Below are 20,253 nucleotides of genomic sequence, written 5' to 3' on the forward strand. Positions count from 1 at the left end.
ATAATCATTCATTGTTAAGCAAGTGACCGCATGGCCTAATGGATAAGGCGTCGTTGCTTAGCAATGATAATCTATAACATTTTATTCCGAATAATCAGTCATTGCTAAGCAAGTGACCGCGTGGCCTAATGGATAATGCGTCTGACTTCGGATCAGAAGATTGAGGGTTCGAGTCCCTTCGTGGTCGGCATACAATTTTATTTAGCACACCATGGAGATAATCTACAACATTAAATCCCAAACATTCAGTGATTGCTTAGCACGTGACCGCGTGGCTTAATGAATAAGGCGTCTGACTTGGGATCAGAAGATTGAGGGTTCGAGTCCCTTCGTGGTCGGCGTACAATTTCATTTTGCACACCATAGTGATAATCTATAACATTTTATTCCAAATAATCACTCATTGCCAAGCACGTGACCGCATGGCCTAATGGATAAGGCGTCTGACTTCGGATCAGAAGATTGAGGGTTCGAGTCCCTTTGTGGTTGACGCACATTTTCATTTTGCATACCATAGTGATAATCTATAACATTTTATTCCAAATAATAATTCATTGCCAAGCAAGTGACCGCGTGGCCTAATGGATAAGGCGTCTGACTTCGGATCAGAAGATTGAGGGTTCGAGTCCCTTCGTGGTCGACGTAGAATTTCATTTTGACCACTTCGGTGAGAATCTAAAACATTTTATTCCAAATAGACATTCTTAACTAAGCAAATGGCCGCGTGGCCTAATGTATAGGGCGTATCACTTCGGATCAGAATATTGAGGGTTCTAGTCTCTTCATGGGCAACGTACAACTTAATTCTAGACACCATGTTATGAATCGATGGTCGACGTCGATTTTTTTTTTGTACAGCATGGAGATCATCTACAAAATTTCACTCCAAACATTAATTTAAAGCCTAACAAGTGACCACGTGGCCTAATGGATAAGGCGTCTGACTTCGGATCAGAAGATTGAGGGTTCGAGTCCCTTCGTGGTCGACGTACAATTTCATTTTGCACACCATAGTGAAAATCTATAACATTTTATTCCAAATAATCATTCATTTCCAAGCAAGTGACCGCGTGGCCTAATGGATAAGGCGTCTGACTTCGGATCAGAAGATTGAGGGTTCGAGTCCCTTCGTGGTCGACATACAATTTCGTTTTGCACACCATAGTGATAATCTACAACATTAAATCCTAAACATTCACTGATTGATTATCACGTGACCGCGTGGCGTAATGGATAAGGTACTGACTTGGGATCAGAAGATTGGGGGTTCGAGTCCCTTCGTGGTCGACGTACAATTTCATTTTGCACACCATAGTGATAATCTATAACATTTTATTCCAAATAATCATTCATTGCCAAGCAAGTGACCGCGTGGCCTAATGGATAAGGCGTCTGACTTCGGATCAGAAGATTGAGGGTTCGAGTCCCTTCGTGGTCGACATACAATTTCGTTTTGCACACCATAGTGATAATCTACAACATTAAATCCCAAACATTCACTGATTGATTAGCACGTGACCTCGTGGCGTAATGGATAAGGTACTGACTAGGGATCAGAAGATTGGGGGTTCGAGTCCCTTCGTGGTCGACGTACAATTTCATTTTGCACACCATAGTGATAATCTATAACATTTTATTCCAAATAATCATTCATTGCCAAGCAAGTGACCGCTTGGCCTAATGGATAAGGCGTGTGACTTCGGATCAACAGATTGAGGGTTCGAGTCCCTTTGTGGTCGACGTACAATTTCATTTTGCATACCATAGTGATAATCTATAACATTTTATTCAAAATAATCATTCATTGCTTAGCAAATGACCGCGTGGCCTAATTGATAAGGCGTCTGACTTCGGATCAGAAGATTGAGGGTTCGAGTCCCTTCGTGGTCGACGTACAATTTCATTTTGCACACCATAGTGATAATCTATAACATTTTAATCCAAATAATCATTCACTGCCAAACAAGTGACCGCGTGGCCTAATGGATAAGGCGTTTGACTTCGGATCAGAAGATTGAGGGTTCGAGTCCCTTCGTGGTCGACGTACAATTTTATTTTGCACACCATAGTGATAATCTATAACATTTTAATCCAAATAATCATTCACTCCCAAGCAAGTGACCGCGTGGCTTAATGGATAAGGCGTCTGACTTCGGATCAGAAGATTGAGGGTTCGAGTCCCTTCGTGGTTGACGTACAATTTCCTTTTGCACACCATAGTGATAATCTATAACATTTTAATCCAAATAATCATTCACTGCCAAGCAAGTGACCGCGTGGCCTAATGGATAAGGCGTTTGACTTCTGATCAGAAGATTGAGGGTTCGAGTCCCTTCGTGGTCGACGTACAATTTCATTTTGCACACCATAGTGATAATCTATAACATTTTAATCCAAATAATCATTCACTCCCAAGCAAGTGACCGCGTGGCCTAATGGATAAGGCGTCTGACTTCGGATCAGAAGATTGAGGGTTCTAGTCCCTTCGTGGTCGACGTACAATTTTATTTAGCACACCATGGAGATAATCTACAACATTAAATCCCAAACATTCAGTGATTGATTAGCACGTGACCGCGTGGCCTAATGGATAAGGCGTCTGACTTCGGATCAGGAGATTGAGGGTTCGAGTCCCTTCGTGGTCGACATACAATTTCGTTTTGCACACCATAGTGATAATCTACAACATTAAATCCCAAACATTCAGTTATTGATTAGCACGTGACCGCGTGGCCTAATGGATAAGGCGTCTGATTCCGAATCAGAAGATTGAGGGTTCGAGTCCCTTCGTGGTCGACGTACAATTTCATTTTGCACACCATAATGATAATCTATAACATTTTATTCCAAATAACCATTCGTTACTAAGCAAGTTACCGCGTGGCTTAATGGATAATGCGTCTGACTTGGGATCAGAAGATTTCGGGTTCGAGTCCCTTTGTGGTCGACATACAATTTCGTTTTGCACACCATAGTGATAATCTACAACATTAAATCCCAAACATTCACGGATTGATTAGCACGTGACCGCGTGGCCTAATTGATAAGGCGTCTGACTTGGGATCAGAAGATTGAGGGTTCAAGTCCCTTCGTGGTCGACGTACAATTTCATTTTGCACACCATAGTGATAATCTATAACATTTTATTCCAAATAATCATTCATTGCCAAGCAAGTTACCGCGTGGCTTAATGGATAATGCGTCTGACTTGGGATCAGAAGATTTCGGGTTCGAGTCCCTTCGTGGTCGAGATAAAATTTCATTTCGCACTCCAAGGTGATAATCTACAGCATCTCATTCCAAACATTCATTAATTGCTAAGCACGTGACCGCGTGGTCACCCCGGCTGGTAGAATTTGGCATGGCGTGTATTTGTCTTTTTATCCACGAACGGCCCATCGAGCGTCGCTATCACGTATTTTTCCAAATTCAAAAAAAGATCCTCGTCGCTCAAACGGCAAAACTGGGACAAGTAGCCGATTAAAAGGTATGGTTGGAAAGATAAATATGTGTGGTATTATTTTACGAGGTTTATTTTGCCCTGCGAGTCTGGATTTAGAAACGATCGGTGGATTTGTTGAGCACTTTGGAATTTGGCGGTTGACGGAGTTTGCAACCTTGTCTATTTTATATACAGAAGGCGACGGAAAAAAAATCGCAGCGGCTAAAACAGCTTAGAATGGCAAATAATGACGGGATTGAGCAACAGTAACACAGATAATTTACAAAAAAAGTCTATCTATCTATCCAAGTAACGTGGAAAGGTTTGTATAAGTATAATATTTGTGTACTTTTATAATCGTTAAAAAGTGACAGGTCTTTCTTGTGCAAAAATAATGAAATGGGTAACACGACACCATAACAAATTATACCCTCTGACTTGTTGCATATACACTGACTTTATACGTACCTGATAAAAACAAGAAATTATGACTATATGATTTGCGCACTTTCTTTTTGCCACGATGGAAATTTATTTAGCACATACCTTGCTTTATATCTGCGGTGGAATTGTCTTCATTCGTTGCATTTACGATATTCGGCACGTTCACGGCCTCAGATAGTGACACAGAGAAATCACTCCGATCAGGACGTTTAATAATCTTGTACTGAACTGCTACGATATTGTCTCCCTGAACAGTAAGAACATTATTCTCGAACTTAGAATACGGATCGCCGCATTCCAAATGTCCCAAGTCCTTCATGAATGGCATAACACTTTCGTGAAAGGGGTCTAGTTTTGGAAGCTTGCACGCCGATCGAGTTCCGTTTTTATTCATCAGCGTTGTAGAAAAGCTTTCGATTATAGCTTTCTCCCTAGAGGTCTTTGAGCGTATTTTCTCATCTGACCAAACAAACTGAACACTTCGTTCACCAATGGAGGGTTCCGAACCAGTATGTTTAAGCATTGTAAGATAAATTCCGCTAAATGTTAAAATAATGAGTATAGATATATAAACAATCCGCCGTCTTTGAAGAGTGATAAGTCTGAAGAAAAAACGGAGGTACTTTGTAGATTCCTTGTGCATGGCGACCACAAGGGGAAGTTCTGTGAATACGGCAAATTTTCCTTGGGCACTGATCTCTTGCTGCGCTATCCGATTGAGCGTGAAACGCTAGTAGTTTTGCTGCCTTTTGTCGATACGTTTTAGCGCGGAAACAAATAGTTATGACGTCACAGCTCAATGATTTCAAGGTGCTGCTAACTACGGTTTCATTTAGGGCGCACCCGATGAGGAATTGTAAAGTGGAGCAAATGAATAAGAAAAGCCGGACATACAAACAAGGTTGTCCTCTCGGTAATAATCCAAGAACATTGATTATTGACGATATAATTCAGGGCGAGTTTGACTCAGCCACGATGTATTATCGATCCCGGGAAATTTACTTATGTCGCAAACAAGTTCAAAGCTATGTACTATGGGGCCATTTTTACTCACTCGTTCCCCTTTCACCACCGATACATATAAGACGAGCGAAGAAATATATTTTACAGACACGCTCGTTTGAAGCTCTCGAAAAACAGTTTTGTGCGATCTTCTCATCCGCAGCAAAGCGCACATTGATTTGGATCTTTCGTCTACTATTCTCCGTTCAAAAAGTCCAAACTAGGATCAGGCAAATAGTACGCCGCTAGCAAGCATTGCCTGTTCAAATTCAAGAGAAAAACAGTCTTGTGCGAAATAAAAGTATATAAAAATCGGCCGAGTGAGTGTTTGGGTTACGTTACTTGCTGTCAAAAGCGTGTCTGTACTGTTTTTACCAGACACGCTCATTTGAAGCTCTCGACCAATCAGCGCGCGAGATACACTGGTGTTAATTTTAATTATAATAATTAAGCAATAAAACGCATTCCCGTGTCTGTCTAGGTTTTTATACCCTGGTTCCAGAGCCTCGTGCGTCTCTCTATTTAGTGGCCAGCGAACTGGCCAGTAACTCGCTGGTCACTAAATAGAGAGACGTTCGAGGCTCTGGAACCAGGGTAGTGTGAAATCAGCTTATTGGAAACGTCAAGTAATGTTTTTCCGTCATGTCTAGTGTTATGTTACTTATTTTGGCTTACATTGTAGATCCTTACTTACATAAAAATTCTCTTTTTGCGGACTTTATCGGACTACATGCGCTTGGAAACAGTAGTTAACCGAATTTACCAGGCCCGTACCCAGGGGGGTGCAGGGGTGCGAACGCACCCCCCACACACACACACAACGGCCGAAAAGTCCACTTTCGGTTCCCAAATGGACGTGCTATTCGTAGACAAAACTATAAAGCATAAGCTAGATCATTCTGGTGTGACATTAATCCATAAGTCAGACTTTATTTGTAGCAAAATCCGACAATAAACGTCCCGTGGAGATACTTCAAATGCATAAAAAAAAAAAATCCCTTTTTGTTCTTTTGGGGTTGGTCTGATTATCAGAAAGCTCCCTTCCCCCCCTCCCCCAGAAAAATTAGGTCCACTTTTTCGGATTTCGCACCCCCATTCCAAAAAAATAAACCCTGGGTACGGGCCTGTTTACACCTTATATAACGGTTATGTAGAAGCTCTAATTTTAATTGCCCAAATAATTGCATCTTATCACTTCTTTTTTATTATCTATTATTTGTTTAACACATGTTGACACAACAAACGCACGATTCGTTTTACCATTTAAGGGAGTGCAATTGTATTGCTTTGGCAGTTGTGATTTCTGCCCAGTCGCGGGCGTTCTTACCCGAGTTTTTGATTGAACTCCCTGTGGTTTCTAAAAAGGAAATGGGTGAGCTCGTCCCAGACCCCAAGTTGTCTTACGGTTATCTCCAAGGACAGGAAACCAGGTAAGAGCGCCCGAGACTAGTATGGGATTATTTATGGTGTGAAACCAATCCCTGGAGTGGTTGTTCCTGGACAGACGCAGCTCGTGCACTATTTGTGGCTTTGGGAAAATTATTCTGGATTTCAGAATTCGCGTTTGACGCAGTCCCTGGTGTTCTGACCGGGTATCCTGTGGTTGTCGACACAGGAAACCCAAACGCTTCCTCACGGCTCATCTATGAGGGAACAGGGAACAACAAAGAGTAGGCTGGTTTCAGCGTATGGTCCGGCTTTGATTCTACGCCTTTTGGTGACACAAATTCAAACTAATTTACATGTACAAAAAGCACGTAGGCTACATTTTCTTATCTACAAAATCTAGTTGATCTATCTCCTTTGGACATAAAACGTTAAAGATTAAGTACACTTGTTTAATTTACTCGGACTGAGAACCGGAACTATATTTCTAGTCTTAGGGCGCGTTTTTTTTCCTATCTTTCTGGAATGGGAATGGTTGGTAGAGAATGTTCAGAATGGAATTCGAGTCATTCTGCTACAGGTAGGGTAGAACAGGTGGAATGACCTTCATTCCATTACGATATAGGAACGTGGAATAAACGAACGCGCGCTTTTTCTATTCTAATCATTCTCATTCCGGAATCACGAGTAAAAAAACGCGCCCTTAATCCTAACGGTAAACCTAAATCCTTCCCGTGTTGTCAAGGAACGCCTAGAGTATAGCAATGACTTGGGCTGAGTCTTTTTCGACTTGAACGAGGAACGCCTTGCGCTAGTCATCACTTAGGCTCAGGCTCTTTTAGCGATCTCGGTCAGATCTTTGAGCACCACGTCAGGAAAGTGGTCCTTTAGCATCGTGTGACTAATCAGCACCCGCTGAAACATCTGGCGATTCGCCCACAGCAGGTCGAACCTACAATGAAACAGTTTAGGGATTGACAAATGGTCGAACCTACAAGAGAACAGGTCAAAGATGGGAAACTGGTCGATCCCACAAGAGGACATGTCATATATAGGCAGCCGATTCGAACCTACAAGTGGGACGACCAACGCCTATTATTATAGTCACTGGTCGCTCCAAAAAGCGCATTCTCTAAGGCGCGCTTAAATCAAGACCACAATTTTTACATTTACGAGATCGTCTACGAGTGCTTTGACTTGATAATCTGCCACTTGCAAGGCGTACCTGTTTTGGGGAAGCTCGTTGATTTGCAGAATCTTGCCCGCGGGGTAAAGCTGAACAAGTGACTTTCCATTCGTGACGTCACTAGTACCAGGCTCTCTCTCAGCGAGGCTGCCCAGTCCCTCCTCTACATACGAAGCTGAGCCCTCGGAGTTCAGAGGTTGTCGCTCACCTAGCAAAGGTTCTCTTAGAGTGTTAGGTTTTGTGGGGTCTGGAGCTTGACTGTCTGGTTTAACAGGAATGACTTGTTCACCTTCGGTTTGTCCATTGCTTCTCTTGTCGAGTAAGAAACAGAGGGCTCGCCAGCAGCCTGATATGAGCACGCGATACTAGAGAAAGAGATTCAGCGGTTGATTAAAGTGATAACGAGCAGGAAAATGTCAATTCTACGTAGCGTTTTTATATACTGTAGACGTGAAAGTGTTTGCGTACATTTTTTGTACTTTGTAAACAAAAGTAACTATAACAAAAGTGATATCCACAGCAGCAACCATAACAATACAAGAACACAAACAGTAACATCAACAACATAGACATCAACATCAATAACAAAGATAGCAATAACAAAAGCAGGAAGAGCAGAGCCACATCAGCGAAGCAATGGACAGCGACAGAACAATAACAACAACAAAAAAACAGCAACGGCAATGGCGAAGTGGCAGTAGTAGCAACAACGAGGACCGTAATAGAAAGAACATCATCACAAAGTAGACGAAGATAAAAAAGTAATAAGAGGAGAAAGCGAAGAATAAGGAGTTGGCGAAGGAGGAAGAGGAGGAGGGGAGGAAAAATAAAAAAGCAACAGCATATTTTCTTTCCGCCATTGATGTCGTCCTACAATATTAGACGAGTACATCTTGTACCTTTGGTTGATTGCATCTCATTATCACGGTCTCCAAGTCACGCTTGAGAGTGTTGAGATTTTTTACGCCCATTCTGTAACGAAAAGCTGTATCTAAGACCCAGCATAGATCCAGTTTTTACCGGTTTCCTGTACTCGGAGAAACGGGAGAAGGCGGCCTGGGACAAGCTCACTCACAGTTCGGGGGAATTGCTATTCTGTGACGTCAAAACCCTCACTAACTATATAGGAAACTCATTTTAAATACCGTTCAAGAACGCCTGTAATAAGGTTGTTTAAAACCCCATTCTGTTTTGCCAGCTCTATCCCGGTGTAAAAACCTGTGAGTTGCGTAAGAAAAGCTGCTTTTGTTTGGTAGAACGTATCATGCTAAAAACAGAGCTGAATAGAAAGGTGTTTTCTGGGAATGGTTCTTACACTAAAGGTAGAGCCATTTTGCTTTTCTGTAACTAAAGCTCTTTTTGACGCATCGTATTTTCTTGGCTTCTGGTAATCAAACAAATGTCAGATTTGTTACAATTTGGGTCATTCACTGCTGACACGTCCTTGCCCATTCTAGTAGACGTCAGTTTTGAAGGACGGTTGCTAAGTGATCATTATTTTTGTACCATATCTTTGCCAACAATGAAAGACGTCATGTTTGATAGACAGATGTTATGTTCTCCTTACCTCGGCACGACGTCTTTGCCGACGATAACAGACATGATGTAGTCCTCTGTCCGGGTGCACGCTGACTCGTTCAGGCAACTTGGGTTCGAGTACGCGAAACACTGCAGGTCGGGGTACATGGGCTTGAGAAGGACGGAGAGCACTGAGGCTGTACCGGCACCGAGTGAGTGACCCACCACCACCAGACGGTAGCTTTCTCCCTGTGAGAACAACACGCAGAGGGAAGTGATATTTACCGAAATGACAAGATTTTGGCAAGCAAAATTAAACGAATGTGTGTGAGCATCAAAACTTACAGTTTTCGCCGCCTCGTCGAAAGCCTCTTGCAATATTCCATGGTCTATCAGTTGACCCTTGATGTAAGTAGCGCTCAAATACATACCCTGTACAAAACAAAAAGCCACTTTTTAAAGGCAAACTCACGCAAAAATGAACACAGAAATGGCTTCGGCCGTACAAAAATAAAATATTTCAATGCATGCAAATAATCCCACAGTTTTCTGGCTGATTCGTAAGCTTTGAATACAATTGTTTTTTGTTGCTGTTTTTTTGCCGCCGAGCCTTGCCCGAGTAAGTCACGCAAAAATCACTTGATTTCTTAGTGCAAGTTACCTATTGGCTTACTTCACAAAACTGTCAAGGTGGCCACGGTAGCGCGCGACGTATCGGATAACACGTTTCTCGCATCCCCATCGGCTTACTTTACAAATCTGCCAAGGTGGCCACGGTAGCGCGCGACGTATCGGATAGCACGTTTCTCGCATCCCCATCGGCTTACTTTACAAATCTGTCAAGGTGGCCACGGTAGCGCGCGATGTATCGGATAACACGTTTCTCGCATCCCTATTGGCTTACTTCACAAAACTGTCAAGGTGGCCACGGTAGCGCGCGTCGTATCGGATAACACGTTTCTCGCATCCCTATTGGCTTACTTCACAAAACTGTCAAGGTGGCCACGGTAGCGCGCGTCGTATCGGATAACACGTTTCTCGCATCCCTATTGGCTTACCTTACAAAACTGCCAAGGTGGCCACGGTAGCGGATAACACGTTGCTCACATCCCTATTGGCTTACTTCACAAAACTGTCAAGGTGGCCGCGGTAGCGCGCGTCGTATCAGATAACACGTTTCTTGCATTCTTATTGGCTTATTTTACAAAACTGTCAAGGTGGCCACGGTAGCGCGCGTCGCACTGTAAATGGTCTCACCTTGTGCGCCATACCACCGTCTAGTCCCTCGATATGTATGTCCTCTCCGTGGCCTGTCAGGTCTGTCAATGTATCCTACAAAAAAGGCCAGAATTTCATAAACAAACACTTTTAAGTAATGTTCTTGTAGCGATGGAGTGCTCTAGTTAGAGAGTCTTTGTAAGTCGAGAAAGAATTCATTTCCAGCGATTTGTTTCAGTTTGATTTGGCAGAGGAAGCATAAACTTCTGTTTCACCTAGTTATTTTGTGATTACCTTCATAATTTGTTTTCCAACATTGATTAAAAACAATAAAAAAGGTGTGGCTGACAGGGGCTTTTTAAGAAGAGGTACACAGCAGTGATACTGCGAGTTTGACAAGAGAAGAAACTTCATCCATAGCGACAAGAACGTATATGAAAGCTTCCTGGATTTATGCTCTCTTGATCAGTCACTTTGATTCACGAACAACTTGACGAATGGTTTTTAAAACCATTACCTTTAATTGTCATTTTGTGACTTTGTGAACAACGATATCAGAGTCATCATAGTTGTTTAGCGCTCGAGAGCATGATTTAACCACAAGTCCAAGGCATTTTTACCGGGTTACCTGTGGTTGGTTAGAGTTGTGACGTCACATACCTTCATGGAAAGAGTTCCCCGGATGGACACCACAACTGTCTTCTTATCACGGTCTAGCGCAACGTAGAATGGAATCTCGTACAGCTACAAATAAGGGATCTAACATTAGATATTGGAGGAAGGGTATGGGATAATTTTTTTTTAACTATTTTTCTCTTACAAATATATTTTACTCTTTAGAGTTGCTTTGCTTTGTTATAGTAGACGACGAAGGAAGGCGACAGTAACGAAATTTACAATGGAAAATTATGCACCAGCACGTGGGAATGCGTTCTGCCTGGTAAACCGTTCTTCGTCAAACAATGACGTGAAAATTCGAGCTTTACGGCCTAGCCACAGGCTTCCAACCCACGTCAGAAAGATTTCTACTGCTTAGGAATTCACGCAAAAATATCTATGAGTTATATTTTCATGCTTTAATGCACGAAATAAACTTAGTTGGGATATGAACGTATCCATTTTTTTTACTTTCCTAGAAGCTTAATTTTTATTTTTGTGCCATAAATAAGTATGTAAGTATGTCAATGAGACAACGCTAGCAAGCGGAAATGTAATTGCTGTTGTAGAGACAAGTAATAATATTCCTAAAAGCGGAGCTCCAACCGAACAAATCTTTGCTTATTTTCGCTTAAAAATTTAAGAAATATTAAATATAATTATTATATTTCTGTTTTTGACGACGTCAACGATTTCACAGATCACGCGACCAACATGTTAAAACCCCTTCCCCTCACCGTTGACATCTACATGACACATAACAAGTTTAGTTGTCATACGATGTTTCGGCTTCAGCGTAGTTTTACTTTTAGTGACGTCATTGATAACGGCACGTGACCATCCCATTGCAACCTACTTGAAACATACACGAAACCAAGTTTGGTTGTCGTACGTTGTTTCTTTCATGAAATATATATTTTGTTGACGTCAGCATATTTTAGCTTTCAGTTACGTCATTGATGACGTAAAAAACACACGACCATATTGTTGCACACCCCTTGACACATGACACATACCAAGTTTAGTTGTCATATGATGTTTCGTTCATAATATCGAGATATGGATATTTTTGTTCTTAATGAAATCGCGGCGCTTCGCTAATTTATAAGCAACTAAGACTTTTATAGGAGCCAAAATACCGAGTGTAAAAAAATGCGTGAGGGGGGACCCCTCTCCAAAACCTCCCCCCGTAAACCGAGGTTCTAGTGTAAAAATGTTTTACACTTTGTGTAAAGTGTTTTACTGTAAAAGTGTTTTACAATATGATTTTATTGACGGAAAAATTGCGTTCGTTTCGCTCCATTTTACGCATGTAATACTGAAAGAAAGTTATCAAATAACTGGAATAACCCAGGAGATAAACATTCTAAACAGAAACCTTTTAATTCTGCACAAATATATTGATGAATAGCCAACAATTTCAAACAAAAAATTACTAAATCGTTTCATAGCATTTTCTTTGGTATATTCACCTCATGAATTCTTTATTGTACCCCAATAAATTGGGCCTATAGAATTACATTCACATAAACAATGAGACAACACGGTAATTAAGAGAAATATTTCACCAATTAGATGCTAATAAGGCTGTTTATCTAAAATCCACCTACTTCGAAGAACAATATGTTGTGTTGATAAGTGAAACACAGTTGAAAATGCACACACGAAAACTCTCTTTAAGTGCTCCTACTTCTAGGCCGAGAAGAAATTTCAACACATCCATGGCAAATCTTGAAAAATTAGTAGACAGTTCGATGAATTTGAAAGGAAGCAGAGATAGAAAACGTTCCTTTAACTCTGTTCTTGATAGCGACGAGAAACCACATGAAATTTGTTTTCCAAGACAGAACCAAGCAGAGAGAAAAAAAGAAAACTTTCATCTGAGACAAAACAAGGGATTTTCGAAAGTTCAGTTTGCCCAAGAAAAGACAGACTATTCAACAAGACGTCTTCGAATCAATTTTGCTTGCAAGACAGAATTGAGAAGTTTGTCAATTAAGCCGGCAGCTCTTAATGAAAGAAGCCTCACAGATGAAAAGAAAGATGCGAAAGATATAACAAAACATGACGGCGAAACAGGTGAAATGGAGTTTTCTAAGACGGCTATGGAACAGAAAGATAAAGAAATATGGAGAGAAGATTGTTCCAAATTAAATTGTTTGTGGGCAGACAACAATTCGGATAGTAGCTCAGAAAGGGGAGACAGAAAACTGTGTTTAAAGGAACCAAAAAAAGATTTAAATGAATGCAAGCCTAGTACAAATTTGTCACAAAATGGATCCTATAAAAATGTCGACTTTTATTTAACGGCGAACACAGATATTGAGAAAAACTTTAATGAAACAGCAAATGAATTATCGAAGTGTTCCATAAAAAGCGAAAAGCTCAACGCTGATGTTGGAAGGTTGCTTCGGGGCTCGAAACAAAACTATGTTATGGACGCTGTTCATAAAAAAAGATCTGAAAGCTCATTCATGTTTTGCTACCGCCAGAAGGGAAAGTACTACCAGCAGTGTGCAAGCTTGCGTCAGCCTTTACACCGCGTGAGTCCAAAAACGAAAGGGGAAAGAGCCATAATAGCGGGAAAAGCGAGAAACGGTTTAAAACTCGATCAGAATGCTGGGAAACCCGGTGCCCCTTAAAAATGTTCGTCATTCCAGCATATTGTACGTTAGACAGTAGAAATCCGGATAAGGCTTTGTAAAATTTGAGATACAGAGTGAACTAAGCCTGAGAGAAAAACATTCCACCCAATATGTCATTTCAAAATCAGATCAGTATGATATACATTTTCGGAGATCCAGCGTGCTTTGCAGTCGCTTTCTAAACGGCGTATGGCATAAACAATATAGATAGGTCACTTAACATGGCACTCGACCGGCGTCAATAGATGATGTTTCAAATAGACGTCTATCTGTTTGCCTGTCCGTCTGCCTTTTTCTACGTTTATCTGTCTTCCAAGTTCTTTTTCCGTCTGACTTTGTGGTGGTTTGTTTTAGATTATGGTATGGTTTCTCAATTTCTTGTCTGTCTGTCTGTCTGTCTGTCTGTCTGTCTGTCTGTCTGTCTGTCTGTCTGTCTGTCTGTCTGTCTGTCTGTCTGTCTGTCTGCCTGTCTGTCTGTCTGTCTGTCTCTGTCTGTCCTTTTATGCATAGTCGGTCCCTGACATCTCACCTTATTGTGGTACGAACAGTAAAACAAATCCTCGTTTCGTAGCTCCGTCTGTAGATGAATGGCGGCTGTGTTACACATACAGCAGTTGTCCTTAATGATGTGGGCCAATGAGTTAGCAGGATAGCAACAAGCACTGCATCTGTGACAAAAGAAACGAAACTAGTGACAAAGGTGCTGCTATAATACCATGTAGTGGTGTGGTAATTAAATCCGCTTGAATCCCATTGAATTGTAACCCATCCTACAACTAAAACACCTCAATTATATTTAATAAGTATCAAACTATACCTCAACATGGATGGCTTTCTGACACCCCTAGTTACACATACTTATTCTGACTTTACATCGATGGCTTTCAGTCAACCATAATTTCACACCTACTTATTCTACCTTTGCATGGTAATCTTACCTGGCTTTCTAACACCCCTAGTTATCTAGTTTTCTGACACCTACTTACACACCTAGTTACACACCTACTTGATTCTACCATTTCATGGATATCTAGGCTTTCTGACATTCCTAGTTACACATCTTTTTTGACACCCCTAGTTACACACATTTATTCTGCCATTGCATGGTTATCTCACCTGGCTTTCTGACATTCCTAGTTACACATCTTTATTCTGCCATTGCATGGTTATCTTACCTGGCTTTTTGATACCCCTAGTCACACACCTTTATTCTACCATTTCACAGATATCTTACCAGGCTTTCTGACATTCCTAGTTACACACCTTTCGTCTGCCATTGCATGGTTATCTCACCTGGCTTTCTGACATTCCTAGTTACACACATTTATTCTGCCATTGCATGGTTATCTCACCTGGCTTTCTGACATTCCTAGTTACACACATTTATTCTGCCATTGAATGGTTATCTTACCTGGCTTTTTGACAGAGACTGCATGGCCCACAGCATGGATTCATGAAGACATACATGGGCCAACCATAAGAGCCAACGGAGTAGCGCATAAAATAAGCTGCAGCATCAATACGGGATCTCTCCTCCTACAAATGAAAGAGAAATCCAAAATAGGAGTTCATTTATTGGGGGGAATATAAATAGTGAAAAGTTTTCCAGAAGAAGTATGCTATTACCAATTACTGTAAAAAGGCAGTGTATTACTGCCAGGAACATACCCAAGAATCTTTGAGGGAGGGAGGGCAAATTTATAGGTATCATATGGAAAAAGGAATGTTTTGGACAGTCTTTAAAAAAGATATTAACAATTTTTGGTGAGCGGCCAAGGGCAAAATAAGGGATGGGCCATTTGGTATCTTGGATGTTGGAGGTGTTCAGCATTACATATAATGTATTAAGAATTAAAAAGTCTTTCATTTTAGCCAGGCTCATCTGCATGATGAACATGGGGAGGCAACCTCCCTTGCAGGTAAGAATTTTGTGTGTTGTGTAACCATCCCTGGCTTGATGCAAGCCCCTGGTGGCTGTTGGGATACTTACATCCTTGCTCAGGTCAACTGGAGTACCAGAGTACCATGGCTATTAAAAGAAGAAATAAAAATAATTAATTAATATACTTTATTTTGTTTACATGCATGTGGGGTGTACATTTCTGTTTGGTGGAAACAGACAGGGGATTAAAATGGAAAACCAAAATGTTTTAGACTTTTATTCAGTCCGGGTGACTTAAATTTGGGAGCTATCCCATATGATTCAGAGAGCACATAGTAGCTGAAAAAGGGAATACATTTGGACCTTCAATGGACCCCTAACAAATCAAGCCTATGGGCCTGATGGAAAGACTTCATTTACTTCATTGGCTGTGCAAAAATAATTTTGCCAATTATTTATTTCTGTTAATTTTGCCAATTATAAGTGATCAAGGTAGACATGTTTTGCCTCTAATGTGATGACAGCTGTACCTTTCCTCTTGATTCAATCTCTTGCTGTTGCTGCAAAAGAATCAGGCCAACAGCCACGTCTGATGGAACAGCGTCAACGCCATGCAACTCAGATGCAAACATCTCCGCAATTTGTGATATGGCGTTCATGTATTGCTGATCATTGCCAGCAAAGCAACAGCACAGCAGACGACATCTCCTCTCCCACAACTAGTGTACACACAAAAAACACAAGCTCTCGAATATGGCTTTGATTCATGGTCAAGTTAAAATTGGAATTCTTTGCGATCTGTGCTCATTTTGGCAGAATTTCCTTTTGATCCCTGGGATAAAGCTCTTTCTCCTGGATGCTTGCTTCACACAACTTTTGGGGTTTTCCACCACCAAAAAAAAAAAAGAAAAAGAAACTACTAAATCACCCCCCCCCCCCCCCCCCCCAACCTCGAGGTTTCGGGGTTGAAAAGAACTTTAGTCTACAGTTTCCAGACAACTTCTTGACATGTGCTAATCTTAAAATGAATACCTGCTTTTAATCAAAAACTTTTTTTAATGTTTTCAGAGTGTATAGCTTCTTTATCAAACAGTCACCAAAGCTGCAACCAGTTTTGAAAATGTTTGACATTGAAACTAAAGAGAAAACATTTAACAACCAGAAAATGCAAGTGAAAATTGACATGAATGTTACCTTGCTTGATTGTTCAATACTGCGATCTTGCTTGTGAAGAGCTCCAAGTGGGTCAAAAAACATGGCCGCAGCAGCAAATACAGACAACAGAATCAGCCACTGCAGTACCACAGTGATCTGTACTGGAACCACCACACCCAATTCACACCCAGTGCTACTATGGAAAGCCCAGTATATACCAAGTATGGACAGTGCAATTTCTGGCACATACAGGGCAAGTTGGATGTAAAGAAGTATGGGGATTCGCTGACGTGGTCTGGTGTTCATAATTGTTCCTTGCATGCTTGTCCAGATTATCGCAACCTCATTTCCCATGACAAGGCATGCTACAATGATGACACCAATAAAGAAAGTTTGCAAAGCAATCTGGGAGTGACATTCTTTGAGGTCTTTGTGGTAAACTCCATAAATTGAGCAGACCACAATGAACCTGAAAACCAACAAGAATAATTTATGAGAGATGACAACCAATTTTCTTATAATCTTCCTTCTATCTCCCTGCCCATTCCCTTTCCTTGACAATGATAATTGTTACGAAACATTTTACTGTTGAGGATGCATGCACAGTGGGTATAAATTCTATTTTTTTACCAGGCAAATCTGGCCATCAAACCAGCAGTGAATGGGAAGACCAGATCATCACTGCCAATCTGCCAGCGGCGGTTGAAGGCAACTAGGGCAGGCATTGCTTGAGGAAAAAAATAACATATATACTTGATTATTAAAACACAAGTTGCAAGAAGCTCAATAACCAATGAAATAAAACAATCTAAATAAAAAAAACGACAATAACTTTAAGCCAGGACATTGCACCATATTTCAGTTTAATATTATTATGATATAGAGTTTGATACTAGGTATTATCAAACTGATATCACCACTGTTACTGGTGTTGCTATCAGATCTATAAACACGTGTTGTTTTAGCCAATCGACTTCCAGTATTTCTGTGCCAATAGTATCTCTAGTTTCTCTGCTGCACTGTGCAGTCTGTGTGATCAATGTTTATAGAAAATGTTTCATCAGACATTTCTTGTACTGTAACAGATTGAATTTGGCAAGTTTATGTACAAGAGACTATATCAAAGCATGAGAGTACTTTTTTACCATTCAAGTGAATCATACACATGATTTCCCATATTAAAAAATATACTTAAGGTTCAGTTACTAAGGCCTTTTATATTTTTATAGATTAATTTCATAGCAAAACGAAATGAAGAGAAGGAAACAAACTTGACTTAGAATTACAAAAAAGCATAACTAATGAGACAGATGTTAGCAGATTTTACATAAAATGAAACAAAATATCGTCTTTTATAGGAACCACCATCATCACATTAAGTGGTGCTACCCAAACCCCATACAATAATATAATAATTGATAAATATAGCATATATACTGCTACCAATGATGCGATAATAATTTATTGCTATATTATGTTTATCAAACATAACAGTGTTCGAATTCCATCAATTTCCAAGTGCTCTTTTAGTCGGATTAGACATTGCACATCTGCATAACTGGTAGTTTGAATGCACAGTTTCTACTTACTCGTTTATGGAAGTTGGTTTTGGCTTGGAATGCTTAGGAGGGGCTCATTTGAAAACCTTGAAGTTGAGCTCTTTCCAGCTTCGTGCGGAAAAAGTGAAACAGGCACCAATCACGTTCATCTTGTCATGGGTAGACGACTTTGACAAGGCGTTCCGCGAATTTTTGTACTTCATACACCAAAGGTATCCTGAGTGTTGTAATAATAACTTTATTTACAGAGGGTGGCACTTAATAGTGTAATACACTAGTAAACTTGTGGCCCTCAAAACTCATACATACAATTAATACAATATAAATATATATATATATATATATATATAAAATCTCTATTTACAATACAAATTATAGAAATACTATTCCCACCCAGACCAAAAGGAGAAAAAAAAAAAAAAAAAAAAAAAAAAAAAGATTAAATAAAGAAAATAAAATATGAGTTAATTCGAAATATTAAAATGATTTAAAAGTAATTGTTCATTAAGATATTTATGACGGAGAGCGTTCTTAAAAGAGCTTATATTAGGCAGTTTCTTTATGCTGGCTTCTAAATTGTTCCATTTACGGATGGCATTTACTGTAAACGTTTTCCCACCTTCGGTTTTTCTAGTATACTTTGGAGTTATAAAATTCAGTCCTGAGAAACGAGTATTTCTATTATGAAGTGTATTGTTCAGCTTAAGAGTTTCAATTAGATATTCGGGCACCATCAGTTGTAGCCTTTTAAAGAGAATAGAACACATTGAGATGTGATTGTCCAGATAGAAAGGCAGCCATTGAAGTCTATTAAACAACGGTACTGAGGGTGCTCTGGGTTCAGCGTTGAGTATTAGACGTGCAGCTCTTTTTTGTAGAGTTAGAAATCTTGACAAACAATCCTTAGTTGATGCTGTTTGCCAAACAGTCCCAGCATAGCTAAACAAAGGTTTGATCATGGCATTATAGAAATTTGTTCTTTGTTTGAGGGGTAGACAACCTTTGATCTTATTTAGTACGCCGATTCTTCCTGCAATTTTCTTGTATGTCCTTTCAGCGTGATCCGAAAAGGTCAATTTACTGTCCACATCCAGTCCAAGGAGTCTTACTGATTCCACTGATTCAAGGGTGTTTCCATTAGATGTCGAAATGGATAATTTACTGTGTGGTGCTTTCTCTCCAAGGCGTTTACCAGTCACAAGTAGTGATTTTGACTTCGTCTCATTTATTGGAAGTTTGTTGCAATTGGTCCATACTTCCACATCCCTCATCACTGAATTAAGAGTGTTCTCTAAATTGGAAGTATTATTGACATCGGTTGAAAACGAGATAGTAGTATCATCCGCATAAAGATCTATCTTCACTTTAGGTGAACTAATATGAAAAGGAAGATCGTTGATGAATAAAACAAAAAGCAAAGGGCCAAGAATGCTTCCTTGAGGAACTCCATGTTGTATAACAGAAAGATCTGAGTCCACGCCGTCAATAGAAACAAATTGTCGCCTTCCCCGTAGATAGGATTCAAACCATGACGTAGTGTTCTTGTCTAAACCATAGGCTTTCAGCTTTGACATCAAGATAATATGGTCAACCATGTCAAAAGCCTTTCGATAATCAATAAGGAGCATACCACTTACACAGTTCTTATCCAATTGAAAGAGGAGATTATCTACTACTTTAATTAATGCTGTCTCAGTTCCATGATGCCTGCGGAACCCAGATTGACTTGCATATAATAATTTGTTTTCGACAAGATAATCATAAAAATGATTGTGAACATGTCTCTCAAGAAGCTTAGACAGGATGGGCAAGACGGATATAGGGCGGTGCGATAGTCACAAGAATTTCTCATGTTATAGCTGTGGATTGCATTATTTTTTTAAAGGTGTCATCAAAAGTCCTCGGTAATTGATTATTGTCAAATTTATACAAGGATAATGTTTGAATAAGGGCTCAGTGTGACTGAGGTAATGAGAACTTGTTATCATTCTAACAAACCTTTTTTGTAAAAGGTATATTCCTTTTAAACTTGTGTCACAATTACTTGATTACGTGATTTAAGTTGATACGTGATGGTTGATATGCGACTTTAAATTTAATTGACTGTCAATGATGAAAGCCCTAAGAATTTAGTTTCATTTACCATTCGGATGGGTTCG

General features: G+C 40.2%; 3 protein-coding genes and 15 non-coding genes across 21 annotated transcripts in view; 16 read left to right on the top strand and 2 right to left on the bottom strand.

Annotated features, from left to right (window-relative positions):
• LOC5516926 overlaps window positions 1-5,233 on the bottom strand; it is a 78,739-nt gene extending 73,506 nt beyond the window's left edge. Inside the window, exon 1 of the mRNA XM_032386807.2 lies at window positions 3,989-5,233. Coding sequence (XP_032242698.2) covers window positions 3,989-4,529 — 541 coding nt within the window. The 5' untranslated portion in view covers window positions 4,530-5,233. The remainder of the gene's footprint in view (window positions 1-3,988) is intronic.
• Trnar-ucg lies at window positions 115-187 on the top strand. Its single transcript has one exon. It is a non-coding gene; the product is annotated as a tRNA-Arg (tRNA).
• Window positions 266-338, top strand: Trnar-ucg. The gene has a single exon. It is a non-coding gene; the product is annotated as a tRNA-Pro (tRNA).
• Trnar-ucg lies at window positions 417-489 on the top strand. The gene has a single exon. It is a non-coding gene; the product is annotated as a tRNA-Arg (tRNA).
• Window positions 568-640, top strand: Trnar-ccg. The gene has a single exon. It is a non-coding gene; the product is annotated as a tRNA-Arg (tRNA).
• Trnar-ucg lies at window positions 914-986 on the top strand. Its single transcript has one exon. It is a non-coding gene; the product is annotated as a tRNA-Arg (tRNA).
• On the top strand, window positions 1,065-1,137 carry Trnar-ucg. The gene has a single exon. It is a non-coding gene; the product is annotated as a tRNA-Arg (tRNA).
• Trnar-ucg lies at window positions 1,366-1,438 on the top strand. Its single transcript has one exon. It is a non-coding gene; the product is annotated as a tRNA-Arg (tRNA).
• On the top strand, window positions 1,818-1,890 carry Trnar-ucg. Its single transcript has one exon. It is a non-coding gene; the product is annotated as a tRNA-Arg (tRNA).
• Window positions 1,969-2,041, top strand: Trnar-ucg. Its single transcript has one exon. It is a non-coding gene; the product is annotated as a tRNA-Arg (tRNA).
• Window positions 2,120-2,192, top strand: Trnar-ucg. The gene has a single exon. It is a non-coding gene; the product is annotated as a tRNA-Arg (tRNA).
• On the top strand, window positions 2,271-2,343 carry Trnar-ucg. The gene has a single exon. It is a non-coding gene; the product is annotated as a tRNA-Arg (tRNA).
• Trnar-ucg lies at window positions 2,422-2,494 on the top strand. The gene has a single exon. It is a non-coding gene; the product is annotated as a tRNA-Arg (tRNA).
• Window positions 2,573-2,645, top strand: Trnar-ucg. Its single transcript has one exon. It is a non-coding gene; the product is annotated as a tRNA-Arg (tRNA).
• Window positions 2,724-2,796, top strand: Trnar-ccg. Its single transcript has one exon. It is a non-coding gene; the product is annotated as a tRNA-Arg (tRNA).
• Trnap-ugg lies at window positions 3,026-3,098 on the top strand. Its single transcript has one exon. It is a non-coding gene; the product is annotated as a tRNA-Pro (tRNA).
• The window catches only part of LOC5516929 (nuclear pore complex protein Nup85), a 51,686-nt gene continuing 34,740 nt past the window's right edge, over window positions 3,308-20,253 (top strand). The window contains exons 1-2 of one of the 2 annotated variants that reach the window (XM_048720258.1): window positions 3,308-3,487; window positions 3,638-3,764. The gene's annotated coding sequence lies outside the window, so the exon portion shown is untranslated. The remainder of the gene's footprint in view (window positions 3,488-3,637; window positions 3,765-20,253) is intronic. The other variant, XM_048720259.1, reaches the window with a different exon arrangement.
• LOC5516877 (diacylglycerol lipase-beta) lies at window positions 6,070-18,280 on the bottom strand. Of its 3 annotated transcripts, XM_032386810.2 has the most exons (15): window positions 18,125-18,280; window positions 17,166-17,262; window positions 16,575-17,004; window positions 15,911-16,099; window positions 15,489-15,527; window positions 14,910-15,034; window positions 14,028-14,166; window positions 10,857-10,940; window positions 10,236-10,310; window positions 9,324-9,410; window positions 9,028-9,227; window positions 8,360-8,432; window positions 7,750-7,825; window positions 7,500-7,668; window positions 6,070-7,226 (listed from the first exon to the last, which is right to left on the bottom strand). In XM_032386810.2, exons 2-15 carry the CDS (start codon window positions 17,258-17,260, stop codon window positions 7,103-7,105), a joined length of 1,905 nt encoding a protein of 634 aa, XP_032242701.1. In that variant the 5' UTR covers window positions 17,261-17,262; window positions 18,125-18,280; the 3' UTR covers window positions 6,070-7,102. The 3 variants fall into 3 exon arrangements, with proteins under 3 accessions (XP_032242701.1, XP_032242699.1, XP_032242702.1); XM_032386808.2 differs by having other exon boundaries at window positions 7,500-7,825; XM_032386811.2 differs by lacking the exon at window positions 18,125-18,280 and having other exon boundaries at window positions 7,500-7,825; window positions 16,575-16,900.

The sequence above is a fragment of the Nematostella vectensis genome, chromosome 12 (genome assembly GCF_932526225.1).
Source record: "Nematostella vectensis chromosome 12, jaNemVect1.1, whole genome shotgun sequence".
Lineage (NCBI taxonomy): Eukaryota > Metazoa > Cnidaria > Anthozoa > Actiniaria > Edwardsiidae > Nematostella > Nematostella vectensis.

What these genes read in the sequence shown, in the direction of transcription:
- LOC5516877 (XM_032386808.2), bottom strand. Translation starts at nt 17,260, where the DNA reads ATGCCTGCCCTAGTTGCCTTCAACCGCCGCTGGCAGATTGGCAGTGAT. An exon ending in GGCAAAGACGTCGTGCCGAG is followed by an intron (nt 8,433 to 9,027) that starts GTAAGGAGAACA and finishes TTTTCGTTACAG; the next exon opens with AATGGGCGTAAAAAATCTCA. An exon ending in TGAGATGCAATCAACCAAAG is followed by an intron (nt 7,826 to 8,359) that starts GTACAAGATGTA and finishes CTCTTTCTCTAG; the next exon opens with TATCGCGTGCTCATATCAGG.